Source organism: Excalfactoria chinensis, unplaced genomic scaffold, assembly GCF_039878825.1.
Source record: "Excalfactoria chinensis isolate bCotChi1 unplaced genomic scaffold, bCotChi1.hap2 Scaffold_326, whole genome shotgun sequence".
In the NCBI taxonomy this organism is placed as follows: domain Eukaryota; kingdom Metazoa; phylum Chordata; class Aves; order Galliformes; family Phasianidae; genus Excalfactoria; species Excalfactoria chinensis.
Genome location: NW_027315614.1, coordinates 99245 through 127211, shown reverse-complemented (window position 1 = coordinate 127211; position 27967 = coordinate 99245). Strand labels below are relative to the sequence as shown.

Here is a 27967-nt window from a genome sequence, read left to right as displayed (position 1 = left end):
GCACCACTTTAACCCCCCCCCCCCCCCCCAGGCCCCACATTACTCCCCCCTCCAAGACACCACTTCAACCCCCCCCCCACTCCCTCTCCCTTCCAGGCCCCACTTTAACCCCCACCAAGACCCACATTGCCCTACGTTACCCCCCCCCCCCAGACCCCACTTCAGCCCCCCCCAGGCCCCACTTAACCCCCCAGTTCCCACTTTACCTCCCCCCCCCCCCCTCCCAGGTCCCATTTTACACCCCCCAGCCACACTTTAACCCCCTCCTGGCTCCACTTTACCCCCTCCCAGACCCACTTTAACCCTCCCTCTCCCCCTTCCAGGCCCCACTTTAACCCCCCCCCCCCCCCCAGGCCCCACATTGCCCTACATTACACCCCCACCCCCACTCTAACCCCCCCCCCAGGCCCCACTTTAATCCCCCCCCCCCTCCCTTCAATGTCCCATTATTACCCCACCCAGTTCCCACTTTACCCAACCCCCCCCCCTTCCAGGCCCCACTTTAACCCCCTCCAGGCCCCACATTGCCCTACATTTACCCCCCCGCCCCACCCCCAGGCCCCTCTTTAACCCCCCCTTCCCTTCAAGGTCCCATTTTACCCCCCCCCAGGCCCCACTTCAAACCCCCCCCCACTCCCTCTCCCTTCCAGGCCCCACTTTAACCCCTCTCGGCCCCACATTGCCCTACATTACCCCCCCCCACCCCCCAGACCCCACTTTAACCCCCCCCAGATCCCACTCTAACCCCCCCCCAGGCCCCACTTTAACACCCCCCCCCCCTTCCTGGTCCCATTTTACTCCCCCCGGCTCCACTTTACCCCCACCCAGACCCCACTTTAGCCCCCCCCCCTCCCTTCCAGGCCCACTTTAACACCTCAGCCCCACATTGCCCTACATTACTCCCCCCCCCCCAGGCCCCACTTTAACCCCCCCCTGGCCCCACGTTGCCCTTCCTTACCCACCCCCCCACCCCCAGGCCCCACTTTAACCTCCCCCCTCCCTTCCAAGTCCCATTTTACCCCCCAAGCCCCACTTTAACACCCCCCCCTCCACCCCAGCCCCACATTGCCCTACATTACTCCTCCCACCCCCCACTTCAACCCCCCCCCCTCCCTTCCAGGTCCCATTTTACCCCCTCCAGGCCCCACTTTAACCCTCCTAGGCCCCACATTGCCCTACATTACCCCCCCCCAAGACCCCCTTTAGCCCCCCCCCCTCCTTCCAGGCCCCACTTTAACACCCTCAGCCCCACATTGCCCTACATTACCCCCCCACCCCCACTTTAACCTCCCCCCTCCCTTCCAGGTCCCATTTTACCCCCCCCAGGCCCCACATTGCCCTACATTACCCCCCCAAGACCCCCTTTAACCCCCCCATCCCCCCTTTACCCCCCCCCCACTCACTGCGTGTTGGCGCACCGCGCCATGTTGTTCCTCAGGCTGTGACAATCCGTCTGCCACGAAGTCGGGCTGGCGGCCACGCAGCGGCCATATTGCTCCATCTCCGTACGGCAATACCGCGCCGTGATCTCCAGGGCCGCCTGCCTGAGAGACGACACCGAATGAACCGAACCGAACCGAGCTAGGCCTGGGCTAGGCCCGAGCTAGGCCTGGGCTAGGCCCGAACTAGGCCTGAGCTAGGCCCGAGCTAGGCCCGGTCCCCTCCATACTCACATCCCTCTTCCGCCTCACTACGCATGCGCAGCACTCCGTTTCCGGAAGCGGAAGCGCATCTCCTTCTTACCGGAAGCGGAAGTAAGCCGTCTGCAGGCGGTCCTTGGGAAGATGGCGGCGGCCGGCCCGGCTCCGGGCCCAGCGGACGAGCTGGTCTCGTCGGTGACGCTGTACCGCCGGAGGCCGCGGCTCCTCCACGGCACCGTGTTGCCTTTCGTGGCGGGGCTCTACCCGGCCTGGCTGTGGCTGTGGGGGCCGCGAGTGTGGGCGGCGTGGGGGGAAACGGCGGCGGTGGCGGTGAAGGAGGAGGAGGAAGCGGCGCAAGGCCCGGGCCCGGCTCCGCCTGAGGCCGCTTTGTTGGCGTTGGCCGCCATTGGCGTCCTGCATCTGCTCACGGCGCTCTCGGGGCTCTGGTCGGTGCACGCGCATTGCGCGCTCACGTGCGTCAGGGTGAGTTTGGGGGGGGAGGGGACGGGCACGACCGGGAGAGGGGGGGGGAGGACCCGGCCCGACCCGACCCGACCCGACCCGACACGACACGACACGACCCGAAGCTGTGGGTGCTCCGGCCCTGGAGGAGGCCGAGGTCGGGGATGGGGTTTGGGGGGATGTGATGGAGTGAGTGGGGGGCTGTAGTGTATGGAGGAGGGGGGTGGTTGGAGCTGTCGGGCTTTGGGTCCTTCCAACCCAACTGTGCTGTGGTTCTGAGGTTTGAGGGTCTTTAAGGAGCCTTCCAGCCCATTCTGTGCCCCAAATGAGCCTTAAGGAGCCTTCCAACTCAACTGTGTTGTGACTGTAGTTTGAGGGTCTATAAGGACCCTTCCAACTCAACTGCGCTGTGAATTTGTGGTTTGAGGGTCTTTAAGGAGCCTTCCAGCCCATTCTGTGCCCCAAATGATCTTTAAGGACTTTTCCAACCCAACTGCTTTGTGATTGTGTGGTTTGAGGGTCTTTAAGGACCCTTCCAACCCAACTGCATTGGGATTGTGGTTTAGGGATCTTTAAGGACCCTTCCAACCCATTCCATGCCCCAAATGAGCCTTAAGGACCTTTCCAACCCAACTGTGTTGGGATTGTGTGGTTTAGGGATCTTTAAAGACCCTTCCAACCCAACTCTGCTGTGGTTCTGTGGTTTGAGGGTCTTTAAGGAGCCTTCCAACCCATTCCGTGCCCACATGGTCTTTAAGGACCCTTCCAACCCAACTGTGTTGTGATTGTGTGGTTTAGGGATCTTTAAGGATCCTTCCAACCCATTCCGTGCCCCAGATGAGCCTTAAGGACCCTTCCAACCCAACTGCGCTGTGGTTCTGTGGTTTGAGAGTCTATAAGGACCCTTCCGACCCATTCTGTGCCCCAAATGATCTTTAAGGACCCTTCCAACCCAACAGCCCCGTGATTCTGTGGTCTTTAAGGAGGAGCTCTGCAAACTAAAGCCCCAAAGGACAAAGGTTGCTTTGTTCTGCATGGCTTGGTGTGATCCAGCGGGGCTTCCTTTGGCTCGACAGCGAAACCAGGGCTCCGTGATCTGCTCTGTGACGTCTCTGTGTTGCGTTTCAGGAGCCCAGCCCTAAGAAAGCCACGTTGGCTAAAGTCGTGCCGACCCCCAACAACGGATCCGTCGAACTGGTGCCTCTCCACAGAGACCAGGTGAGTCGAGAGGTGCGGAGCTGCCGTTCCTTTGCTCTTGGTTTAACTGGTTTGGGACGTATCAGCTCGTGGGGATGTCGTGTCAAACATCACTGCTGTGTCTCCTCTCTGTACTGCAGGCAGAATCCCACAGCAGCAAAGAGATGCGAAGGGTTGGGGTTTCTGTTCTTCCTGCTGGTGTTCACTCGTTGTTTTTGCTCCCTTTCTATAGGATGAGGACGGGCAGGAGGCTCTTTCCTTCGAGTTTCAGAAAATCAAATACTCCTACGAGACAAATGGCAAGAAACGGTTTCTTCCTGTTGCTTTCCCTGTGGAACACCCTCTGTGTTACTATCAGAACGCCCGCGGCTATCAGGAAGACAAAGATATCCGAGCAGCTGAGAAGAAATATGGCACAAATAAGTAAGTTTTCCATGCACGGATCTCTCTTCAGAATGAGAACGATCCCAAAGCGTCGAGCTGTGCTTTCAAATGTTGCCTCCCTGCCGTTGCTTGGCAGCCGTCAGGTTTCTCTTAAGGACAGAGAATAGGAGATGGAAAGTGATGAAGTGCAGGAAATAAAGGGGAGAAAGAGGTGGGTGGTATCTGGGTGTTGTGATGCAGAGGCTGCAAGTGGCTCCTGGCTGGGTTTTTTTGTGTTGAGGGCACAGAGGTTTTAGGTTAATGAGGATTCAATTAATATGAATTATTTTATCCCCAGGGCTGAGATGGTGGTGCCGGAATTCTTGGAGCTTTTTAAAGAAAGAGCTACGGCGCCGTTCTTTGTCTTCCAGGTAAAGGAAACAGATAGAAGGGAGCTGCAAAGACTTTGTTCTGCCATAAAAAAGAGAGAGTTCCTTACAGGTTTAATGGCAGAATCACTTAAATCTAAAGCTATTCTCACCCTGCAACAGCGATTTATTGCATTGCTGTGGGAGCAATTTCTCCCTAACGAGGTCCCGCCATCCGCTGTGGTTTTTTCTCAGCTTAACGCAACCAAATGCATACTCAGTTAGGTGGAAAAGATGCCTGGAAATGGAAGGCTTTTCCTTTCTGAGCGAGATGAGAGCAATTTGTGTTCTCCTTGCAGGTGTTCTGTGTGGGTTTGTGGTGCTTGGATGAGTACTGGTACTACAGCGTCTTCACCCTCTCCATGTTGGTTGCATTCGAGGCTTCTCTGGTCCAGCAGCAGATGAGAAACATGTCGGAGATCCGAAAGATGGGCAACAAGCCGTACATGATCCAGGTAACCCCAACCAATCAGAGGGGAAATAACCATGAGCACAAATCAGTCAGAGGGGAAATAACCATGAGCACAGCGCCATGGCTCCATGGAGGGTTGGATGTGGTTGTTAGCAGAGCTGCTGCTCCTTTTTCTCATCCTTGTCCTTTTCAGACGACATTAACGCAAGCGGGACCATCAAAATGCCTTTTTTATCTTTATTTTTATATGTTTTCTTTCAACTCTTTTCCTGCAGGTCTATCGGAATCGGAAGTGGCGACCCATTTCCAGCGACGAGATCATCCCGGGGGACATCGTCTCCATCGGTAAAGCTTTGTGCAACCTAAAGCTCATTCAAAACCTCCTGATGTGTGAAGTTTCACTCAGCGAAAATCACACAGAGGTGTAAAAAAAAAACACCAAAATACCAAAAAACTGACCCTGGTTGGGCGCTTCTGAGCGGTTCGGTTCATTGGTGTAACAGCTCTAAGGTTTGATCTCTTCTTGTTGACTTGAAGGAAGGGAAATCTCGAGGCAAAAGGGGTTTGTCCTCCACTTAGGATGAGGAAGGTGAAGAGTTTCCTTCTTGCTTACAATACCTCCTTTAGAGGGAAGGGGGGGAGGGCTCTGTCTCAGCTGTGCTTCCCTTTTGAAGGTTCTCTTTCCCTCACGGTGCATTTCCTATCTTAGAAGTGTCAATGGGAACTAAAATGACTCGAATTGGGAACTTTTCTGATCTCATCGAAGGCCGAATAACCTTCAGGATTCTCATTCCTATCTTAGAAGTGTCAATGGGAGCTAAAATGACTTGAACTGGGAACTTTTCTGATCTCATTGAAGAACCTTCAGGGTTCTCAGCACTGCTCAGCCATGGGATAATAGAGTTGGCAGCCCATGAGTGATTCATTGATTCCCTTTGGGAACCTTCTGTATTAGCTGAACCGAGGGAGAGCTGCTCCCTTCCAGACATCCACGTGTTGCTTCTACCTCTCAACTTCTGAGCTGTAATGTCTTAATGGCAGGTCGATCTCCTCATTTGTAATGTCTTAATGGCAGGCCGATCTCCTCATGAGAACCTCGTGCCGTGCGACGTGCTGCTCCTCCGTGGAAGGTGCATCGTGGACGAAGCGATGCTGACAGGAGAGTCTGTGCCACAAATGAAGGTCTGTGTGAAATCATTCTGTGTTGTCCTGGTTGGAAAGTAGAAATATTGAAGGCGCTGAGGTCGCACACGTTGATCTCTGTGTGAATGCTGGCGTGAGCAGCCTGGCCTGCTTGTTATCATCTCCCTGTCAGCGATGGATGATCTCTGGTTAATGAGAACAGGATTCCTTTTTGGTCTGGCTGCGTTTCCAGCCTTGGAGGCAGAACTACAAGAGCGTGGCGTTGTCCTCCCACGCATTCCCCTGTCTGAATTCTTTTGGTTGGGTAGAGGTGGGAGGAATAAAGTGGAAAGCACTTCAAAACCTTTCCTGGTGCACCGGGAGATGTAGAGATAGTAAGTAGTGATCTCAGAGCCTCCCTCATTGTACTCAGCGTGCCAAGGGGGAACTGCATCCCCCACGCTGGAATGTCTGGCTCTGAACCCAGAGCACGTTAATTGCTGAGTTCACCTCGGGCTGCTTTTAGCTGGAGCGAAGCTGAGAGCACCTTCATGTGGGATATGAAAAGACAGGCGTGCTCCACGTTTACTTATCAATAACATTGAACCTGAGAGCTGAACGTTGTCCTGCAGGAGCCCGTGGAGGATCTCAGCCCAGAGCACGTTTTGGACATGCAGACGGATGCCCGACTGCACATCATATTTGGTGGAACCAAAGTAGTGCAGCACATCCCGCCCCAGAAAGCCAGCACGGGGCTGAAACGTACGTACCCATGTCAATTCCCTCTGTGAGAGGGCACGAAACGCTCATGGGTTAATTTCATGGGGCTCAATGCAACTTTTGGAGGCAGTTATTGAGTTGCTCTCCTCAGCCTCACGCACCACAACGGTGAGAGATTGCTGTTAGTTCCTCCTCAAGTTGATTTATCCCCTTGCAAGTGATGGGAGGGCAAAGCTTTGAGCGTTATTTCCCTATGATAAGCCCCCCATAAGACACACAGTAAACTCACGGCCTTCATTCCTGCTCCCATTCCAGCTGTTGACAATGGATGCGTGGCATATGCGCTGAGGACCGGCTTCAATACATCTCAGGTAAGATGTGCATGCGCCTGCTCACCCCCATCAGCACCCTCATGGTGTTCATTCAGTGCTTTAAGGAGCAATAGAGCAGTGGGGGATGGAAACGGGGGCACCATGGTGACACGGGTTAGAGAGGTATAAAACATAAGGATCCTTAAAAGCAGTGGCAGAGAGGGACTGAAGAATGGGCTTGGTGTTTTGGTGGGGAGGGCTGAAGGTCGCGGGTTATTTGGAGGGTTACAGACCAAAAACAGCGGAGTGTGATTGTAAAACTGGGCTTTGTACACGTTTTGAACAAAGCAGTGCATGCTGCAGAGCTGCTTTCTTGCACTGAAGGCTGTTCTTCTCAGGGGAAATTGCTCCGTACAATCCTCTTTGGGGTGAAGAGAGTGACGGCCAATAACTTAGAGACCTTCATTTTCATCCTCTTCCTGCTGGTCTTTGCTGTCGCTGCTGCGTCGTACGTCTGGATTGAAGGTGAGTTTCTTCCTTGCCTCTTCCAGCTCTCTGCCCAGAGCTGTGGGAAGGACAGCTGTAATTATTTCTGAGTGTGTAGCTGGGTTGGGCTGCTCCAGTTTTCAGGGTAGGGCCCACACTTCATTCTGGTTGCTTTTCTTGCCCTCCTACAGCTCCTGTTAGGTAGCTGTGCTTCTCTGGGGCGCCGCTCTTATTAGTTCTATGGGGCAGGAGGTACAGGATTTCTCTCACCCCATAGGCACCAAAGATCCCAGCAGGAATCGCTACAAGCTCTTCCTCGAGTGTACATTAATACTAACGTCTGTTGTTCCACCTGAACTTCCCATCGAGCTCTCTCTGGCCGTCAACACCTCCCTCATCGCTTTGGCCAAGCTCTGTAAGTACCAAACAGAAACAAAACACAGGCTGCTTCTGCTTCCAGAGGGTCTTTCCAAGCCCTCCCAGCTCTGATTTTGCCATTGATTCGTACATCTGGAGCTGTGGGGACGTCAGTGGGTGTGAAATCACTGTCATCTCCTGCACTGTGGTGGGTGGGAAGGGGGCTTGCTTAAACCCCATAGGGCAGAACTGAGGGTGTGTGCTTTCAAGGGAGTCCAAAAGAGCCGAACCAAAGTGCTGATGTGAACACCTGCGTGCTCAGCAGCTTCCCACATATAGAGGAGGGAATTCACCACCTTCAGCCTAGGATGGCTTTGCTGCCACATTGCTTTTAAATGCCATAGAAATTCAGAGCTGGGAGCTCGCTGACTCTGAGTTCTGCATTGATTCCTTTTGCCTTGCGTAGAAAAGCCTCTGAGCTCCCCCTGCTTTGCACCAGCCCACCTGTAACAGAATTCTCTCTTCTCCCTCCGAGATGTGTACTGCACGGAGCCCTTCCGCATCCCTTTCGCGGGCAAAGTGGAGGTTTGCTGCTTTGACAAGACAGGCACGCTGACCAGCGACCACCTGGTGGTGAGAGGAGTGGCTGGGCTCAGGTGGGTGCAGGCAGCGGAGAATAAGACTTCCTTGGCTTCCTCATTCATTTAGAATCATAGAAACACCAAGGTTGGAAAAGACCTAAAAGATCATCCAGTCCAACCGTTCACCTATTACCAATAGCTGCCACTAAACCATGTCCCTCAATACAACATCCAGTCGTTCCTTCAGGATGTTATAGAGCAATAATGTTTCCCCTGAACCTCCTCTTCTCCAGGCTGAACATTCCCAGCTCCCGCAGTGCTTGGAGCAGGGAGATCTCTCAGCCCTTTTATTTCATAGCTGTATAAATGTGTTAATTCAGGCTCCTTTTATGGAGCGCTCTGCTCAGATCTGCAGTTGAAATGACCAATGCAGTTGCATTGGCCAACAGAGCCGAGCTTCCCACAGCTGCCACCTTGCCACGAGCAGCTCCACTGTTTACCATCATAGAATATGAATTTTAAGGGGGGAAATGGGCTGAGAAAAATCCCCCAAACCCATTTTGGAGCATCGTAACAGGGTTGTTAACACGGGTGGTCTTCTTTTGTGCTGCAGGGAAGGGAAAGAAGTGACGCCCGTCTCTGACATTCCTATAGAAACCCACCGAGCCATCGCTACGTGCCACTCGCTCGTGCAGCTGGATGATGGGACCTTGGTGGGGGATCCGTTGGAGAAGGCGATGCTGACGGCGGTAGACTGGACCCTGACCAAAGGTAAAACCTTTATACGTGTGTCTGGGGATGGATGGATGGCAGGAACATGGATTTAGGTGAATAGCAAAAGTCCATTCTCAGGGCTGTGGGTATTCCTAACCACTGGTTGCTGCCTTTAGTTCTGATCGCTCTCCACGCAATGGGGGTGGGATTCACTTTAGAGCATTGGAAATATGAGTGGGACCTGAAGGGGGAGGGAGTTTGCTTCTACTACCGAGAAACCTTTCAGGATTTCCTGATCTCTTTGTTTCCAGATGAGAAAGTTTTCCCCAGAAGTATTAAAACTCAGGGACTGAAAATTCACCAGCGCTTTCATTTTGCCAGTGCTCTGAAAAGAATGTCTGTCTTGGCGTCCTACGAGAAGATCGGTGCTGCTGATCTCTGTTACATTGCAGCTGTGAAAGGGGCCCCGGAGACGCTGCATAAAATGGTGAGCGCAGCTCTCCAGGACAACGAGGGTCTTCTATGGCACGTGGGTTTGTGCCATCACACCTCACTTTGAACCCATCGAGTCTGGAAATTGGATGTGGGATTTGGGAGGGGGGGGTTTGTCCTTGAAGCTGGATTCAGGACGTAGAGAATGGGGTTTGTCCTGGAAGTTGGATTTGGGACGTAGAGAGTTTGTCTTGGAACTTGGATGTGGGGATTTTGTACTAAAACCTGAATTGAGGACGTGGGGATTTTAACCTGGAACCTGGATTTAGGGATTTTGTCCTGGAACCCAGATTTGGGACAGGGATTTTATCCTAGAACCTAGAACTTGGATGTGGTGATTTTGATCTAGAATTGGATTCAGAACATGGAGATTTTTGTCCTGGAACCCAGAGGCAAGACAGAAGGAATCTTGTCTTAGAACCCTGATACAAGATGTGGGGATTTTACCCTAATAGCTGGATGTGGGACAGAAGGATTCTATGTCCCCCCCCTACCATATTTAATGTGAAATATCAGAACGTTTACACCTTCAGGATGATATTAACATGACTTTTCCCCACACCTTCTCCAGTTATCTCAGTGCCCAAGCAACTACCACGCTGTGCACACTGAAATCTCCCACGAGGGGGCACGAGTGCTGGCCCTGGGCTACAAGGAACTGGGGCACCTCACTCACCAGCAGGTATGCTTGCTTTCTCAGCCTTGGAGTCAAAAGAAAGGAGCTTAAATCCTTCGGCCTCTTAAAGGAAAACAGATGGCACCAGTTTGGTTGTGGCAGAGTCGGGGGAGAGGGAGGGAATCTTTGGGTTCGTGGATGCCCAAAGCTCCCAGTTTTATCTTCACCGAGCAATAATTCTGCTTTCCTGTCTGTAAAGCAACAGCTCTTCCCTCATGGAATCCCAGCATTGAACTTCTTACCTCCAAACCCCCTATTAGATGGGGATGAGGGTGCACAAGACTTTTCAGGGCCATTTCTTGAGCTTTAACTCCAAGAGGTCTTCCCTGTAGAGCAGCTGAGGATGAGCTGGGTTTGCCCTACGCTTCTCAGAGCACAGATTGTCCTCCAAACGATGCTTTCATTGCATAGAAGCCCCCACCAGCAGACAAGGCAGCTGTGGTGAAGCATCGGGCGGCGCTCCAGTTTTCACCAAATCAATGACAGAATGACAGAATCAATGGGTTTTCCCCATTTGCTGTGGCAGGTGCGAGAGATAAAACGTGAAGCTCTGGAGTGTGACCTTCGCTTTGCTGGCTTCATTGTGGTTTCCTGCCCTCTGAAAACAGACTCCAGGTCCGTCATCAGGGAGATCCAGAACGCGTCGCACCACGTAAGCATCGCTGGCAAGCGGCATCCTGGCCTTGCTGGCAGCCATAGAGCTCTTGGGATGTGGAATTTTGGTGCCTTTGGAATGAAGGCAAAGGGTTCCTTGTGCTGAAGGAGGGGAAGCAGCATGGATGTGGTGTTCTTTTTGCAATGGCATTTGCTGTGGCTTGGAGAGAAAGCCTTTCTTGAAGGTGCTGCACTGAGCTGCACCTCATAGGGAACATCTCCAGGATCCCAGCTGGGCTGAACTCTTCTCGGTGCCCTCAGAACTGATGTTGAGCCCTTGTGCTTTCCTTTCAGGTAGTGATGATAACAGGAGACAACCCTCTGACCGCCTGCCACGTGGCCAGGGAGCTGCACTTCCTGCAGAGGGAACACACTCTCATTCTGCAGCCTCCTGCCAGCAAAGGTGACTGATTACATGCAGATTGCATGCAGCAGTGCATGCAGCAGCCAAATCCCTCCTGGAGCACTGCAGCCCCATACTACGAGCATGTATGCTGATAATGAAAAGGGCTCGTTTGCTTCCCAGAGTCCCAGATAACGCTCAGTCCTCTGCCCTTCTCCGCATTAGGATACAATGAGAGCTTCTCTTTGCAGATTCCACCTGGCAGTGGCGATCCATCGACGGCACCGTCGTGTTCCCCATTTTGCCCACCTCCCTGCGGGAGCTGACGCAGCGCTACGACCTCTGTGTGACTGGGGAAGGTCTCTCTCACCTGCAGGCTCTGAACAGACAGCAGCTGCTGCGGCTCATACCGCACGTCCAAGTGTTTGCCAGAGTGGTGCCAAAGCAGAAGGTGAGAGATGTCGATAAAAACACCACATTTGGTTTGACAGTGGGGCTCATCTGGTGCGTGGCAGCAGCAGCAGCAGCAGCGCTCATAAAGCTGTTATCAGCCTATGAGCAAAACCTCTCGTGCCATCCAAGCCAGCTGGCAGCAAGAAAACAGCTCAGGGTGTGCGCTGTCATTATCCTGAACACACCGGCTCATTTAGCTCCACGTTCCTAAGATTAAAACCTAGGGTGAACCTTTTGGAGTGTGGTTCAGGAGCCAACGAGTCGCCCAGCTCGGCTGCTCTGCCAGTTCTCACCACGTGGTTCTTTATGGCAGGAGTTTGTGATCACTACTTTGAAGAGCCTGGGCTACGTCACGCTGATGTGCGGGGATGGAACCAACGACGTCGGAGCTCTGAAACATGCAGATGTGGGTGAGTGCGCTGCAGGATGCCCCACGTGAGCACCGCTGAGTTTGGTGGCAGTTCTTACGTATGAAACCAATGTTAATTTCTCTTCTTTTGGGGCTGGAATTGATCTGTCCAACATCATTTAGGGTCAGAAAGTGAGATTAAAGAAGGATCTCTGTGCTGGTGGAATACCTGCTGTGCATATATAAGCAGGCAGCGGGAATTAGCTGCAAATATATCTTTATAGAAGAGAGATTCTTCCTACTTTTTCTCTTTTCAAAGCTTTTCCCTTTCAGCCAGCCACTCTGCAGTCACTCCATAACGTGCTGCATGCATAGATGGCCATCAGCATTCCCTTTTGGTGCGAGTGCTTTGCAAAGGGAGCGCAGCATTCTACCCCACAGGTAGAATTCTGCCCCACAAATGGAATTCTGCCCCACAGATGGTGTTTTGGTTATTTCAGGAGTAGCTTTGCTGGCCAACGCTCCCGAGAGATTGCCTGAGAGGAAGAAGAGGCCTCGGGATGGTCCCACTGAGCTCAGGCCTGCTGCAGTGACGCTGGGGAGTGGGACGGTGAAGCCCACGTCGCGTGGTGCCAAGCACAGAGTCATGTCCCAGCGAGAGGAGCAGCTGGCCATGCAAAGGGTCAGTAACAAGGCATCCAAAGCCCCACTAATTATCATCACTCTTTGTTCCTTTTTGGGTGTATTGTTGGTTCATCTGGACCGGAGATGGGGAAAAGGAGCTTCTTGCATTACTAGAGCGAGAACAGGGACTTCTTTTTGCTTTGGAAGAAGGAAGGGCAGCACAGTGAAGGTGTGCAACGTGCCTTTGTCTTCTGTCCTGCAGGAGCGGATCAGTCAGGTGCTGAAGGATCTGGAGGAGGACCGCGTGCCGGTGGTAAAGCTGGGCGATGCCAGCATTGCAGCCCCCTTCACCTCCAAGCTCTCCTCCATCCAGTGCAGTAAGTGCAGGGGGAGGGAGCTGAGTGCGTGGTGTGGATCAAGACGTGGCCCCATTCCTTGATCCCATCAAGGAATAAGCAGAGGTTGGGGTGTGGGGTGAAGTGCTCCCAAACTTAACAGCTTTGCACAGCGGTGGGGTCTTCCACATTGGGGGGGGGGGGGATGCTCTGTGCTGATCTGCACTGCTTCAAAAGAGGCACAAAGTCCCCAAAGCTGTTTTGTTCTGCTTCCAACCTCTTCCTCCTCAGTCTGCCACGTGATCAAACAAGGTCGCTGCACGCTCGTGACCACCCTCCAGATGTTCAAGATCCTCGCCCTGAACGCCCTGATTCTAGCCTACAGCCAGAGCGTCCTCTATTTGGAAGGGGTGAAGTTCAGTGACTTCCAAGCCACACTGCAGGGGCTGCTGCTGGCTGGCTGCTTCCTTTTCATCTCCAGGTCGAAGGTACGGGGGAGATCAACGCGTTGAGAAACACCCACTCCATGTTTCTCATATCAAGCCTGCCGCATGATTGCCCCTCTCCAAAACGAAGCTGTTTTTAATTAACTTTCACGGAGAGGTCTGAACTCTTGCTTGCATTTTTTAACTCCCAGCCTTTGAAGACTCTGTCCAAGGAGCGCCCTCTGCCGAACATCTTCAACCTCTACACGGTGCTGACGGTGCTGCTGCAGTTCCTGGTGCATTTCCTCAGCCTGGTTTACCTGTACCGCGGTGCACAGGTGCGCAGTGCTTCCAAGTAAGTGTCCCTTCCTCCAGCACAGGAGCAGCTCATCCTAGAGCCAGTAAGGTTAGAAAAGCTAGTGACGAGGAAATGAGAATAAATCTTAACATTCAGCCCCGTGTCCCCATCTCTGCCCTTCTCAAAGGAGGAGAATGGAGAAAGCCATATGTATATTTTTCACTTGATTTGATCTGTTCCCTACTTAAAGCAGGAGGGGTTGGACAAATGACCTCCAGCAGTTCCTCCCAGCCCCTTCAAGTTCTGCCATCCCCATCAGCTGTGCTTGCAGCAGGGTGCTATGAAAGCAGAGCGGCTGAATTAGCGCATAACACTGATCAGTGGGGGCTGGGTTTAGGGGAAAGCTTTGCTCGTGGTGATCCTGTTGATGTCTCCAGCTCTGCTCTCTTTTAGACGGGAAGAGTTTGTGGATCTATACAAGGAGTTTGAGCCCAGCCTCGTGAACAGCACCGTGTACATCATGTCGATGGCGATGCAGATGGCCACGTTTGCAATCAACTACAAGGCAAGCCACACTTCGGTCACAATCCAGAGGAGCAATTGTGCCACTCAGACACACTCAAACAAAGCACTGCTCTTCTCTAATTACAACCAGCAGGTTGCTCAGTGCTCTGCAGAGAAAAGCTCCCTCTTTTGGCTCAAGTTGGATCAAGCTTTGTGCCCCAAACTGCTCCTTATCCCCTAACCTTGAATGTTCTGTGAGCGCAGCATTGCCTGCTGACACAGTTCCTCCCCGCTGCCATTTTAGGGCCATCCCTTCATGGAGAGCCTGCAGGAGAACAAACCTCTGCTGTGGAGCATCATCCTCTCAGGGTTGGCCATCGTGGGGCTGCTCACGGGTTCGTCGCCTGAGTTTAATGAACAGTTTGGGCTGGTGGAGATCCCTACCGAGGTGAGTATGCGGCGCTTGGCTGTGCTGCCCCTAAAGCCAGTCCTCACAACATGAAGGCTCTCACAAGCCAGCAGGAAATAGCTTTAAGTAGAGCTTGCGGAGCAGCAGCGGTTCAGTGCTCAGCACCTCTATTAGGCTTTGTGCAATGAGGGGGGAAGGGGGAGGATGGGTGCTCACCGTTGCCTTTGTTTCCCAGTTCAAGATGGTCATCACGGAGGTGCTGCTGGCCGACTTCTTCCTCGCCTTGTTGGCCGACCGCATCCTTCAGTTCCTGCTGGGGAGAGCAAAACTCAAAGTGCCTTCGTGAACGTCAAGGACTTTGCTGGGGGGGCACCCCGTAATGAAATCATCCCCTATGATTTGAGAGCGATTCTTGAGCTCTGGGAGAAGTTTCTTCCCATCTCGTGTGGAAATCACCTCCGTGAAATGACTTTTTTTTGGTGTTCCCAGGACGTTAGAGCCTGCTGGTTTGTTTTGTACTGCCCCGCTCCAGGAGACGTTTACAGTCTTTGGTAACGAAATCAAGCCTGATGTATTTTGAAAGGTGGCTGGGATTTCCTTGGTGATGTTTTTAAATGGGGAGCATCCATAGGAAAGGGAGGATTAGGCTGAAAAAGCAGCACCAGAAACGCTGTAATCCGACGTTCAGAGTAGAGCTGTGGTGATGTTAAAGCACAGGAGGAGAAACACAGCCATAAACACAGCCGTGCTGCCCCACGTTTCCAATCACAGAAGCCAAAGCACCAGGAACTCCTCTATTGCAGCCTCAAAAAACATCATGAAAATACTTTGGCAGGCAATGAGAGAAACGCCTTTATTGTCATCCCTCGGTATTACTTCATGTTAATTGGGTCTTAATTAAGGAGGGAGAATGGCTCGGTGCTCCAGCAACCCGAATGGTGTCAGCAAATGGAGGGAGGGAGGCGAGCGGCTGCTGTCCGTTCCACTACAAAAGTGTAGTTGTACTGGAAACAATGAGAGAAAACCAGTGTGGGATTTGAGGTTATCGGGAGCGTTGCCATCATTCACCCCAATAGGATGAGGTGTTTTAATTACCTCTTTCTCAATATCAGCCAGCGATTTGACTGTCAGGTCGGAGAGAATAGCCTGAAATTAAAGGGGGCTTTGAGTGAAGGGAGGTTGGGAGGTGGGATGGAACTGGAGGGTGAAGGAACACTCACGTTGCTGTCGGATTTGGGACCGCGCTCGAATTTGGGGTGTAGTGTGAAAGGGACTCCATCCATCGCTGCAAAGAGAAGGGGCAGAGATGGTATTAGGGCAGGTTATGTCATAAGGCATGTTATTAGGGCACGTTATAAGGGATGTTATTAGGGATGATATTAGGGCATGTTATTAGGGGCAGGGATTTTATGAGCAACAAAGGAGCCGCTCTGAAACAGAGCACTGTGTTGAGCAGGTGAGGAATTGCAGGGAGAAAGGTCTCAATAAGAGAAAGCTCTACAAGCTTATCTGGGTTCTGGTGTTTAAAGGGAACAGAACTCCTTCAGCAGGGCCATGTTGCTTTGTGCAGCTTTATGGTCCAGAGAAACGGGTACCTGAGAGGTTGTAGATGCTGGAGCCATCATCGGCTGAGTTGTGCAGTGTGATGGAAGCACGCCTGGAGATAGAGCGAGCCACGGGCTTCTCAGGTGACCTATGGGATTAATATTATGGGATGACAGCTCCACAGGGGCTGAAGGGACACTCTGGAGCTCCCCCAGTGCCTTCCCCTAAAGCAGTTCCCTATAGCACAGTGTTTAATCACAGCCCTGGGGCTCTCAACCTGTCCTCATCAGGAGGTGCTGCAGATCCCCACCACCTCTGCACCCTCTACTGGGCTCAGTTCCCCATCAGCCCTGAACTGGGGAGCCCAGAGCTGATTAACCTCATTAACAGGTAGCGAGAGCCACAAAGCCTTAACGCCATAAAGCAGCAGCAGAATCTGCTCCCAGCTCCAGGTAGGAGTAGATGAGCTCAATGTATACGTACTGCTGTTCAGAGTCGGCCAATGAGAGCTGCTTCAAACCCAGGCTGACCGTCCTGGGCTTGGGGACAGGAGGAGGGCTACGTTTGGGAAGGGCTCCTTTCTTACACCAGATGGCAAAGCTACCCATTTCCCTATGGGGAAAAAAAGGGAAAATGGTTAAAAACAACAAAAAACGGGGAAATATTTGGGAACAGGAAAAAGGAATGGAGCACGGGAAGGGGAAGGGAGGGGAAATAGGGCTAAATGGCAGCAGGTAGCCCATTATTTGTGCATGTACTTTGTGTTTGGGGATGGGGTGGAGGGGTTGGTTTCTTCCCTTACCCAACCTTCATGTATTGTGGCACAGCTCTGCTCTTCCCACTCAGTTTGATGTCGAACACGGCCGTCTCAGCGACCCCGCGGGGCTGCAATCTCACATAAAGCCTTTTCTTACGGGATACACCCAAACCTTAAAAGGGAAACGGGGTGAATGGTGAAAGAGGAGCCAAAGGTGAGACCAGAGCTTTGCCAACTCCCCCCCACAGCTCCATCCCGACGGCACTTACGAGGCTCTGGGAACTCGGGGGCTCGAGTGTAGCCTGTGGGTTGTGGACTTCGGTCGCTCAGCACCTGGACGTCAGTCACCACAGGCCCAGCCGAGTCCTGTGGAGGCCGAGAGCTCAACATGGGCCTCGGGGTTGGGCCCAGAACCCAAGGGAGGCCCCGGGATTGGGCCTAGGCCCCAGGGTAGGCCCCGGGGTTGGGCCTAGGCCTCAGGGTAGGCCCCGGGGTTGGGCCTAGGCCCCGGGCTCGCCCCCAGACCCCCATGGTGGCCCTCGGGATCACCCCACCGCCCTATTCCGGCCCTGTGTCCCCGTACCGGAGCTGCGGTGCTCACACACAGGTACCCGCCCTTGTGTCCGAAGCCTTTGCTGCCCAGGTTGGCCGCGTTGCCCTCAACGCTGGTGGTGATCTGTGGGGTGGGCAGAGGGTGAGACCAGGCCGCAGCGGAGCCTCCCCTCGAACTACAGCCTCACCCTCGTCTTGCAGCCTCCCGTCGGGCCGCAGCCTCCCTTCATACCACGCTCCAGCCCGCTGGAGCCGCCTCGGGCCCCGCCGCCCAGCCCACACCGCTCAGCGGAGCCGCTTCCTCCTCCGCCGCCATGATGGCCGCCTCCTCCCTGAGGTAAACGGGGCGGAGCCACACGGTAGCGCTCCTCGCTCGCCTATTGGCTGACTATGAGCGCGGAACGAAACGATTGGAGGCGAAACTTTGAGCGACGCTCAGAGCGACCAATGAGAAGCGTTAGGCTGAGCACCCCCCCCAAAACGCTTTCAAACGCGGAAGCGGGAAGCACTCGGGAAACGACGCGCATGCGCAGTTCGCCCACACGGGGCCGTTTATTGGGACGCTCGGCTCCGCTCGGCTCCATTCGGCTCCGTTCGGCTCCGCTCGGCTCCATTCGGCTCCGTTCGGCTCCGCTCGGCCCCGTTCGGCGCAGCTCAGCCCTCCGGCGGTGCTTTCCGGTCCGGGGCTGCGATCAGTTTCCGCACCGGGGAGTTCTCCAGCTGCCGGAAGGTCCGTGCGGCTGTAAGAGAAGGAACAGCTCTGTCAGCAGCACCGGGAACAACGCGGCACCATTAGACAGACAGCGGCACCCCCCCATAGGGACACAGCATCACCCCCCCCCCCCCCATTGGGATACAGCATCACTCATGTAGGGACAGAATGCCACCCCCCCATAGGGACATAATGTCACCCATAGAGATGTGGTGTCACCATCTCCCCCCCAGGGACATAATGTCACCCCCCATTAGGTCACAACATCACTCATATAGGGACAGAATGCCACCTCCCCCATAGGGACATAATGTCACCTTCCCCCATAGGGACACAGCATCCCCCTCCATTGGGATACAGCATCACTCATGTAGGGACAGAATGACACCCCCATGGGGACATAATGTCACCCCATCCTCCCATAGGGACACAGCATCACCCCCCTTTGGGGACACAGCATCACTCATGGAGCGACAGAATGCCACCCCCCCATAGGGACATAATGTCACACCCCCCCCCCCTCCCCCCCATAGGGACACAGCATCACCCCCCCCTTTGGGGACACAGCATCACTCATATAGGGACAGAATGCCACCCCTCCATAGGGACACAGTGTCACCCTCCCCCCCATAGGGACACAGCATCGCCCCCCATTGGGATACAGAATCACTCATGTAGGGACAGAATGCCACCCCCCATAGGGATGTGGTGTCACCATCCCCCCCCAGGGACATATTGTCACCCCCCATAGGTCACAGCATCACCCCCCATTGGGGACACAGCATCACTCATGGAAGGACAGAATGCCACCCCCCATGGGGACATGGTGTCACCCCTCCCCCCCCCCCCTCAAAGAGACATAATGTCACCCCCCCCACAGGGACACAGCATCACCCCCCCCCATAGGGACACAGCATCGCCCCCCATTGGGATACAGCATCACTCATGTAGGGACAGAATGCCACCCCCATGGGGACACGGTGTCAACCCCCCCCAAAGGGACATAATGTCACCCCCCATTATGTCACAGCATCACCCCCCCTTTGGGGACACAGCATCACTCATGGAAGGACAGAATGCCACCCCCATGGGGACATGGTGTCACCCCTCCCCCCCCCCCCAAAGAGACATAATGTCACCCCCCCATTGGGGACACAGCATCACCCCCCCTTTGGGGTCACATCACTCATATAGGGACAGAATGTCACCCCCCCCCCCCCCATAGGGACTCAGCATCACCCCCCATTGGGACACAGCATACTCACGTAGGGACAGAATGACACCCCCCATGGGGACATGGTGTCACCCCTACCCCCCCAAAGGGACATAATGTCCCCCCCCATTGGGGACACAGCATCCCCCCCCTTTGGGACACAAGGCAATAGGGGCCCTGAGCTCACCCAGCCGCCTGGACAGCCCTTGCAGGTACTGCCTGCTGTCCTCACTGAAGGCCTGCAGCATCTTGGCTGCCTGCTGCAGTTCATCGAGCTGTAAAACAATCATCATTAAAGAATAAAGCACTGGTAATTATTCATACCGTTAATTAATTGCCAAGGGGGAAAGCAGCGAGATGGTGTTTAATAAGAGAAGCTCGTGGTGTTTAATAAGAGAAGCTTGTGGTGTTTAATAAGAGAAGCTCGTGGTGTTTAATAAGAGAGCCTATAGAAGGGAGAAGCTGCCAACACGCCTGGGGATGATCCTTCTGCTTTAAGTCTGACATCAGCCAATAAAACCCACTTAAATTACCATCGTTAATTAAAGGGCAAACTTTCCTTGCTCCAAATGAGCCCTACTTGTAGTTAATGGGACTCACCACCAGCTCCATGCAGCTCAGCACCTCCCCCTGCTCATCCACCATCCTCTGATAGTTGGGTTTGGTGCTCAGCACCTCAGCCTGAGATGTATGCAGGTAATCAGGAGGCTCTGCCCGGCCCTGTTTGCTCTTGCAATCCTCCAGCTGCCTGCAAGACAAAGCAGTGACTCATTGCACAAAGATGTGTGTTATTCCTATGTTACCATCTAAAGGTTTTAGTCACAATCTTTACCTGGATGTTTCCTCTGCATCCTTCTGGTAGCGCTGTAGGAGCTCATCCCACGCCTGGCATTCAACTGAAAACCTATAGGGATAGAAAACGTGGCTGATATATCGTGGAAGGAAGGGCTGATGCCATCCAGAGGGCTCAAATGGTGAATAATGAGGTTCAAACAGGAGAAAAATGCAACGTTTTGCACTTGGAATAGAGGAATCCCAGGTGGATAGATAGAGTGGGAGGAGCAGAGCTGGAGAACAGCACTGCAAAGGAGATGGGGGGTGGTCCTGGGGGGTGAAAAGCTGAATATGAGGCAGCAGGGTGTGAAGATGGCTTGGAAAGCAAATGGGATCCTGGGCTGCATCAGCAGAGGGGTGGCAGTGGGATGGGGGGGGGGGGATTGTCCCATTCTGCTCTCATAGAGGCCCCATTTAGAGGGCTGGGTCCAGGGTTGGGGGTCTCAATTGAAGACAGGGAGTTGCTGGGGAGGGTCTGGAGGAGGGGGGCGCTGAGGAGGGCAGGGGGGGGCACTGAGGAGGGCGGGGGGGGGCACTGAGGTGGGCGGGGGGGGCACTGAGGTGGGCGGGGGGGGCACTGAGGTGGGCGGGGGGGGGCACTGAGGTGATCAGTAGCCTTCCAGGACCTAAAGGGAGCCTACAAACAGGAGTCAACCCTTTGAAAGGGTGGATAATAATAGCAGGACAAGGGGAAAATGGTTTGGGGTTGAGGGAGGGAAGATTAAAGGGTGGATATCAGGGGGAAGTTCTTTATTGAGTGGGGAGGTGCTGGAACACAGAGAGGCTGTGGGTGCCCCATCCATCCTTGGAGGTGTTTAAAGGCAGGTTGGATGGGCAGCCTGGTGCAGTGTTAGATATGGAGGTTGGTGGTCCTGCATGCAGCGGGGGGTGTTGGGATGATCCTTGAGGTCTCTTCCCATTCCATAACATGGTTAGGACAGAGTGGGTCTGCACGCAGCAGGAATCCCCCTCTGTGGGGTTAAATTGCAACGTAGGCTCATGGGAAGTGAACTGAAGGGAAAAAAAGCACTAAAAATGCTTTGTAGAAAGGCAGGAAAATCAATGGTGGTCTCCATTGAGACTCAGCCCTCACCTGGCAATGCACTCCTTTGCTTTGCACACCGACTCATCCGAAACAGAACCCGAGGGGTCCCTGAAGCAGAGATACAGAGATGGATGCATTTGTCTATCACACACACTATCACACACACACACATCACAGAGGGCTCTGCAAGCAATTAAAGCACACAGAGCCTTAAAATATCCCCCTTTAAATATCCACTGTGATATTGCAGTAATGTCATCAGCCCCAGGATGCTTCGTTTACTGTTTGGAAATGGGATATTTAAGCAGGAAAACCTGAATAATAACAAAGAGTGGCCTGGAAATCCTTACCCTTCAGCTTTCTCAATGCAGCCCTTCAAGGTTCCATCCAGCTTCAGTTTCTCTATGTATCGTTTCAGGTCTTCTGAAACGGAGCTGACTGGAGGTGGAAAACAGAGCAAGGTGAGCAGCTCTCAAAGCAGCTGCCCACTGAAGAGCAGAAAAGCAGCTTGGTTGCTTGTCTGAAGGTTCTCAGCTGCCATTTGGGTTGATCTCTGTGATTAATGTGCTTATTAACATCCTTCACATAAGCTGTGGTTGATGTTAAAGACCCCACTCAGCACTCAAGATGATATCAGCACCTGAATCTTCCTCTTTAAGCCAGCACGCCCATGGAAAGCTGTGCTTATAACTTCATTTATAACACATAGAACACAACTCACCATTGGCTTTGAAGGCCTCAGGACTGAAACCTTCTGTCTGCTCCAAGACGTGCTCGAGCTTCTGCACAGAGAACTAGGAGAACACAAAGACCTCATCACCCCAAATCTGTCTGTGTGCTGTGGGACCCCATCAAAGCCTGACAATGCTTATAGGAAAACTCATTAAGTGAAGGAGAAATGAATTCCTCCTTCTCTTTTCTGATCTCACAGCTCAGTTCTACAAAGCAGAACATAAATGGAAGGTCGGAAAAATAACCTGCTTGGATAACAGAGGAGCTGACCTGGAAGCTGGATAACAGCAGCATAGAAAGGCGATCTGTTTCTGGCAGGTCCAGGCTAATGGCTCGGCTCAGTGCTGAAAAATGAGAACAAAATGACTGAGGAACGAGTTGATGTCAATCCACGAGCACAAAAATGTTGTCAAAAGACACTAACGTGGGCTTATGGAACCCATTAACACAACGACCTCATGGGAGAATGGCTTTAAGGTGAGGAGGGAGATTTGGGGCAGATGGAGGTGAGGAGCTGGCACTGCTGTGGGTGTCCCATCCCTGGACATGTCCAAGGTTCTGTGACCTTTAAGGACCCTTCCAACCCATTCTAGAGTTCTCTGGTTCCATCACCTTTGAGGACCTTTCCAACCCAACCCATTCTATGGTTCCGTGGCCTTTGAGGACCCTTCCAATCCATTCCACAGCTCCATAACCTTTAAGATCCCTTCCAACCCAACCCATTCTGTGGTTCTATGACCTTTAAGGTCCCTTCCAACCCACTCTAGGATTCTACAGTTCTTTGGCCTTTAAGGTCTCTTCCAACCCAACCCATTCTATGGTTCCATGACCTTTGAGAAGCATTCCAATCCATTCCATGGCTCCATAACCTTTAAGGTCCCTTCCAACCCAACCCATTCAATGGTTCCACAATCTTGAAGGATCCTTCCAACCCAGCCCATTCTATAGTTCTCTGGCCTTTAAGGTCCCTTCCAACCCAACCCATTCAATGGTTCCATAACCTTTAAGGACCCTTCCAACCCATTCTAGGATTCTACAGTTCTCTAGCCTTTAAAGTCTCTTCCAACCCAACCCATTCTGTGGTTCTATGACCTTTAAGGTCCCTTCCAACCCAACCCATTCAATGGTTCCATAACCTTTAAGGTCCCTTCCAACCCAACCCATTCTATGCTTCTATGACCTTTAAGGTCCCTTCCAACTCATTCTAGGACTCTACAGTTCTTTGGCCTTTAAGGTCCCTTCCAACCCATCCTATGATCCTCAAGAGACTTTCACAAAGGGCAGACCAGCACTTACCTGTAAGATCCTCATGAAAAGGAGGCAGAGATTTCCGACGTTTCATCCCCTTCAGGCTTGACCGACGCCAAGAGCGACGTTTGCTTTGAGATCTGCTGCTGTTTTGGCTTTTCCCAGAGCTTGGGCTCCCATGGGATGTTTTTCCTGCAGCTGCTTCAGGTAGAACAATCTCCTGGCTAACAGCAGCAATATCACTTGGCTCTGGAAGCTTCTCAGGATCTTTTTTCTCTCCAGAGTCAGGTTCTGTGAAAAACAGGCATAATGAACGTGTAAGTATTAAAGAACCATAGAACATCATGAGTAAGAATAGACCCATAAGGGTCATAGAATCATTGGGGATAGAAGGAACCTCTGGAGATCATTGAATCCAACAACCTTCAGCCCCATTGCTGCCAAAAGCAGTTCCCTACAACAGGCTGAGCACTAAAGCATTCATGTGGGTGTCAATACCCCCAAGGAATAAGACAGCTCCAGCTCTGGGCAGTGCGTGCCACCCTTACAACACAAGAGTTCCCTCACTCACCCCTAAGTGGAGCATCCCCATCCGCTGCAAGGAAGGATCCGGTGAGAGAAGTCTGTGGGAAGAACGTTTCTGCAGGTATTATGGGGCTTGAAGTGAGATGGCCCCAATTGCTCCCTCAGGCTGAGGTTCCAGAGCTCCCTTAGATCCCCCTCATGTCCTCACGACCCTCTCAAACTCCCCCAGCCTCCTCAGAGAGACCCCAAGGCCCCCTCAGACCCCCCCAGGCCAATCAGAGAGGCCCTGAGGGCCCTCAGACCCTCCCAGCTTCCTCACACAGACCCCAAGGTCCCTTCAGACCCCCAGAGAATCCCCAGTGCCTCCTCAGACACCTCCAGCCCACTCAAAGAAGCCCCAAACCCCCCTCAAACCCTCCCAGCTTCCTCACACAGGCCGCAAGCCCCCGTCAGACCACCCCAGCCCCCTCAAAGAGGCCCCCCAGACCCTCTCAGTCCCCCCCAATCCCCTTAAAGAGAACCCAAGGCCCCCTCAGAACCCCCAGCTCCTCACTCTGCCTCCTGACACAGACCCTGAGGCCCCCTCAGACCCCCCAGCCCACTCAGAGAGGCCCTGAGGGCCCTCAGACCCTCCCAGCTTCCTCACACAGGCCCCAAGATCCCATCAGACCATCCCGCCCCCCTCAAAGAGGCCCCCCAGATCCCATCAGCCCCCTCAGTCCCTTTAATGAGAACCCAAGGCCCCCTCAGCCCCCCCCCAGCCCACTCAGAGAGGCCCCAAGAGGCCCTCAGACCGTTCCAGCTTCCTCACACAGGCCCCAAGGCACAATCAGACCATCCCACCCCCCTCAAAGAGACCCCCCAGACCCACTCAGCCCCCTCAGTCCCCTTAATGAGAACCCAAAGCCCCCTCAGGCCCCCCAGTCCACTCAGAGAGGCCCTGAGGGCCCTCAGACCCTCCCAGCTTCCTCACACAGGCCCCAAGACCCCATCAGACCATCCCGCCCCCCTCAAAGAGGCCCCAGAGCCCTCTCAGCCCCCTCACGCCAGCCCCAACGCCCCCTCAGACCACCTCAGCCCCCCCCAATCCCCTTAAAGAGAACCCAAGGCCCCCCCAGCTCCTCACTCTGCTGCCTCATACAGACCCCAAAGCCCCCTCAGACCCCCCCAGCCCACTCAGAGATGCCCTGAGGGCCCTCAGACCCTCCCAGCTTCCTCACACAGATCCCAAGGTCCCTTCAGTCCCCCAGAGAATCCCCAAAGCCCCCTCAGACCCCACAGCCTACTCAGAGAAGCCCGGAGGGGCCCTCAGACCCTCCTGGCTTCCTCACACACTCCCCAAGCCCCCGTCAGACCACCCCAGCCCCCCCCAAAGAGGCCCCCCAGACCCTCTCAGTCCCCCCCAAACCCCTTAAAGAGAACCCAAGGCCCCCTCAGGTCCCCCCAGCTCCTCACACAGACTCCAAGGCCCCCTCAGACCCCCCCCGCCCCCTCAAAGAGGCCCCCCAGACCACCCCAGCCCCCTCAATCCCCTTAAAGAGAACCCAAGGCCCCCTCAGACCCCCCAGCTCCTCACTCTGCCTCCTGACACAGACCCTGAGGCCCCCTCAGACCCCCCCAGCCCACACAGAGAGGCTCAGAGAGGCCCGGAGGGACCCTCAGACCCTCCCAGCTTCCTCACACAGACCCCAAGGTCCCTTCAGACCCCCAGAGAATCCCCAGTGCCCCCTCAGATACCTCCAGCCCACTCAAAGAAGCCCCAAACCCCCCTCAAACCCTCCCAGCTTCCTCACACAGGCCCCAAGCCCCCGTCAGACCACCCCAGCCCCCCCCAAAGAGGCCCCACAGACCCACTCAGTCCCCCCCAAACCCCTTAAAGAGAACCCAAGGCCCCCTCAGGCACCCCCAGCTCCTCATTCTGTCCCCAGAGCCGCCTCAGACCCCCCCAGCCCCCTCAGAGAGGCCCTGAGGGCCCTCAGACCCTCCCGGCTTCCTCTCACAGGCCCCAACCCCCCTCGGACCACCTCAGCCCCCCCCAATCCCCTTAAAGAGAACCCAAGGCCCCCTCAGACCCCCCAGCACCTCACTCTGCCTCCTCACACAGACCCTGAGGCCCCCTCAGCCCCCCCCATCCCACTCAGAGAGACCCTGCGGGCCCTCAGACCCTCCCAGCTTCCTCACACAGACCCCAAGGTCCCTTCAGACCCCCCAGAGAATCCCCAGTGCCCCCTCAGATACCTCCAGCCCACTCAAAGAAGCCCCAAACCCCCCTCAAACCCTCCCAGCTTCCTCACACAGGCCCCAAGCCCCCGTCAGACCACCCCAGCCCCCCCCAAAGAGGCCCCCCAGACCCTCTCAGTCCCCCCCAAACCCCTTAAAGAGAACCCAAGGCCCCCACAGGCCCCCCCAGCTCCTCACACAGACTCCAAGGCCCCCTCAGACCCCCCCCGCCCCCTCAAAGAGGCCCCCCAGACCACCCCAGCCCCCTCAATCCCCTTAAAGAGAACCCAAGGCCCCCTCAGGTCCCCCCAGCTCCTCACACAGACTCCAAGGCCCCCTCAAACCCCCCCAGCCCCCTCAAAGAGGCCCCCCAGACCCTCTTAGTCCCCCCCAAACCCCTTAAAGAGAACCCAAGGCCCCCTCAGACCCCCCAGCTCCTCACTCTGCCTCCTCACACAGACCCTGAGGCCCCCTCAGACCCCCCCAGCCCACTCAGAGAGGCCCTGAGGGCCCTCAGACCCTCCCAGCTTCCTCACCCAGGCCCCGAGGCCCAATCAGACCATCCCACCCCCCTCAAAGAGGCCCCCCAGACCCTCTCAGCCCCCTCAGTCCCCTTAATGAGAACCCAAAGCCCCCTCAGACCCCCCCCAGCTCCTCATTCTGTCCCCAAAGCCCCCTCAGACCCCCCCATCCCACTCAGAGATGCCCTGAGGTCCCCTCAGACCCTCCCGGCTTCCTCTCACAGGCCCCAAGGCCCCGTCAGACCCTCTCAGCCCCCTCAACAGGCCCCAATACCTCCTCAGAGAGGCCCCAAGGCCCTCTCAGAACACCACAGCCCACTCATACGGGCTCCTCAGGCCCCCCCAGGTCTCCACTCTGCCTCCTCACACAGACCCCAAGGCCCCCTCAGACCCCCCCAGCCCACTCAGAGAGGCCCCCCAGACCCTCTCAGCCCCCTCAGTCCCCTTAATGAGAACCCAAAGCCCCCTCAGCCCCCCCCATCCCACTCAGAGACGCCCTGCGGGCCCTCAGACCCTCCCAGCTTCCTCACATAGGCCCCAAGGCCCCTTCAGACCCCCAGAAAATCCCCAAAGCCCCCTCAGACCCCACAGCCTACTCAGAGAAGCCTGGAGGGGCCCTCAGACCCTCCTGGCTTCCTCACACACTCCCCAAGCCCCCGTCAGACCACCCCAGCCCCCCCCAAAGAGGCCCCCCAGACCCTCTCAGTCCCCCCCAATCCCCTTAAAGAGAACCCAAGGCCCCCTCAGACCCTCCAGCTCCTCATTCTGCCTCCTCACACAGACCCCCTGAGGGCCCCTCAGGCCCCCCAGCCCACTCAGAGAGGCCCCAAGAGGCTCTCAGACCCTCCCAGCTTCCTCACACAGGCCCCAAGACCCCACCAAACCATCCCGTCCCCCTCAAAGAGGCCCCCCAGACCCTCTCAACCCCCTCAGTCCCTTTAAGGAGAACCCAAGGCCCCCTCAGGGGCCCCCCCAAGCTCCTCATTCTGCCTCCTCACACAGACCCCAAGGCCCCCTCAGAACCCCCCAGCCCACTCAGAGAGGCCCCCCAGACCCTCTCAGCCCCCTCAGTCCCCTTAATGAGAACCCAAAGCCCCCTCAGCCCCCCCCATCCCACTCAGAGACGCCCTGCGGGCCCTCAGACCCTCCCGGCTCCCTCTCACAGACCCCAAGGCCCCTCATCCCCCTCACACAGGCCCCTCAGCCTCCTCAGCCCCCCGAGCCTCCCACCCGCTCACCTCCATCCCCGCCGCTCTCTGCCGCCTCTCCTCGGACCTGCAAGGAACCTTCGGTCGGGTTACGGCAGCCGGTACCGACATCCATCCCCCATCCCCGACCCACAGCGTCACTCACCGGTACCGAACCGAACCCTCCGGAAGCGCCTCCATGGCGGCTCCGAGCGCGCGAACGACCGTTGGGCGCAGTGCACGCCGGGAAATGGCGGCGCCCTGTGAGGAGTGCGCATGCGCCGGGCGCAAAGCCAAGCTGGGGCGCTAGGCGCATGCGTAGAACGACATAGATATGTGCGCATGTGCGCTTTCGCTAGCTGGGATTTATACGCATGCGCACTGTCGCTAGCTCATGAGCCTGCACGCATGCGCACTTTCGCTAGCTAATGAGGCCTACACGCATGCGCATTTTCACTATCTAATGAGAGGCCTACACGCATGCGCACTTTCGCTGGCTAATGAGAGGCCTACACGCATGC

General features: G+C 55.0%; 3 protein-coding genes across 4 annotated transcripts; 1 reads left to right on the top strand and 2 right to left on the bottom strand.

The window, feature by feature from the left end:
• Positions 1–1762: 1762 nt before the first annotated feature.
• On the top strand, positions 1763–14941 carry LOC140264844 (endoplasmic reticulum transmembrane helix translocase-like). The gene is made up of 26 exons (XM_072360748.1): positions 1763–2123; positions 3231–3320; positions 3532–3722; positions 4021–4093; positions 4390–4545; positions 4778–4847; positions 5578–5684; positions 6257–6386; positions 6660–6715; positions 7054–7180; positions 7419–7556; positions 8034–8154; positions 8693–8850; positions 9105–9280; positions 9857–9967; positions 10488–10613; positions 10910–11018; positions 11210–11409; positions 11725–11821; positions 12261–12442; positions 12647–12761; positions 13011–13207; positions 13357–13499; positions 13896–14007; positions 14251–14394; positions 14591–14941. Exons 1-26 carry the CDS (start codon positions 1785–1787, stop codon positions 14699–14701), a joined length of 3579 nt encoding a protein of 1192 aa, XP_072216849.1. The 5' UTR covers positions 1763–1784; the 3' UTR covers positions 14702–14941.
• A 251-nt stretch (positions 14942–15192) lies between these two features.
• On the bottom strand, positions 15193–17547 carry MVB12A (multivesicular body subunit 12A). Of its 2 annotated transcripts, none has more exons than XM_072360749.1 (9): positions 17442–17547; positions 17241–17333; positions 16927–17023; positions 16703–16829; positions 16384–16512; positions 15951–16048; positions 15576–15640; positions 15451–15501; positions 15193–15359 (listed from the first exon to the last, which is right to left on the bottom strand). In XM_072360749.1, the coding sequence occupies exons 1-9, from the start codon at positions 17523–17525 to the stop codon at positions 15297–15299; spliced, it is 807 nt and encodes a 268-aa protein (XP_072216850.1). In that variant the 5' UTR covers positions 17526–17547; the 3' UTR covers positions 15193–15296. The 2 variants fall into 2 exon arrangements, with proteins under 2 accessions (XP_072216850.1, XP_072216851.1); XM_072360750.1 differs by having other exon boundaries at positions 17398–17546.
• Positions 17548–17737: 190 nt separating this feature from the next.
• LOC140264842 (kinetochore-associated protein DSN1 homolog) lies at positions 17738–27814 on the bottom strand. Its single transcript, XM_072360745.1, has 12 exons — positions 27613–27814; positions 27498–27534; positions 23565–23616; positions 23042–23284; positions 22016–22089; positions 21735–21807; positions 21364–21451; positions 21062–21121; positions 19967–20038; positions 19735–19882; positions 19322–19409; positions 17738–17949 (listed from the first exon to the last, which is right to left on the bottom strand). The coding sequence occupies exons 1-12, from the start codon at positions 27645–27647 to the stop codon at positions 17864–17866; spliced, it is 1056 nt and encodes a 351-aa protein (XP_072216846.1). The 5' UTR covers positions 27648–27814; the 3' UTR covers positions 17738–17863.
• Positions 27815–27967: the final 153 nt, after the last annotated feature.

Bases quoted from the DNA above. Each gene is read 5' to 3' on its own strand.
- LOC140264844 (XM_072360748.1), top strand. From the start codon at position 1,785: ATGGCGGCGGCCGGCCCGGCTCCGGGCCCAGCGGACGAGCTGGTCTCG. The intron at 12,762-13,010 runs GTAAGTGCAGGG...CTTCCTCCTCAG, and splicing joins GCTCTCCTCCATCCAGTGCA to TCTGCCACGTGATCAAACAA. The intron at 14,008-14,250 runs GCAAGCCACACT...CTGCCATTTTAG, and splicing joins CGTTTGCAATCAACTACAAG to GGCCATCCCTTCATGGAGAG.
- MVB12A (XM_072360749.1), bottom strand. From the start codon at position 17,525: ATGGCGGCGGAGGAGGAAGCGGCTCCGCTGAGCGGTGTGGGCTGGGCG. The intron at 15,641-15,950 runs GTACCCGTTTCT...TTCTCTTTGCAG, and splicing joins CAGCATCTACAACCTCTCAG to CGATGGATGGAGTCCCTTTC. The intron at 15,360-15,450 runs GTAATTAAAACA...CATTGTTTCCAG, and splicing joins TGGCTGATATTGAGAAAGAG to TACAACTACACTTTTGTAGT.
- LOC140264842 (XM_072360745.1), bottom strand. From the start codon at position 27,647: ATGGAGGCGCTTCCGGAGGGTTCGGTTCGGTACCG. The intron at 21,122-21,363 runs GTAAGGATTTCC...TCTCTGCTTCAG, and splicing joins TGCATTGAGAAAGCTGAAGG to GGACCCCTCGGGTTCTGTTT. The intron at 19,883-19,966 runs GTAAAGATTGTG...TTTGTCTTGCAG, and splicing joins GATGCAGAGGAAACATCCAG to GCAGCTGGAGGATTGCAAGA.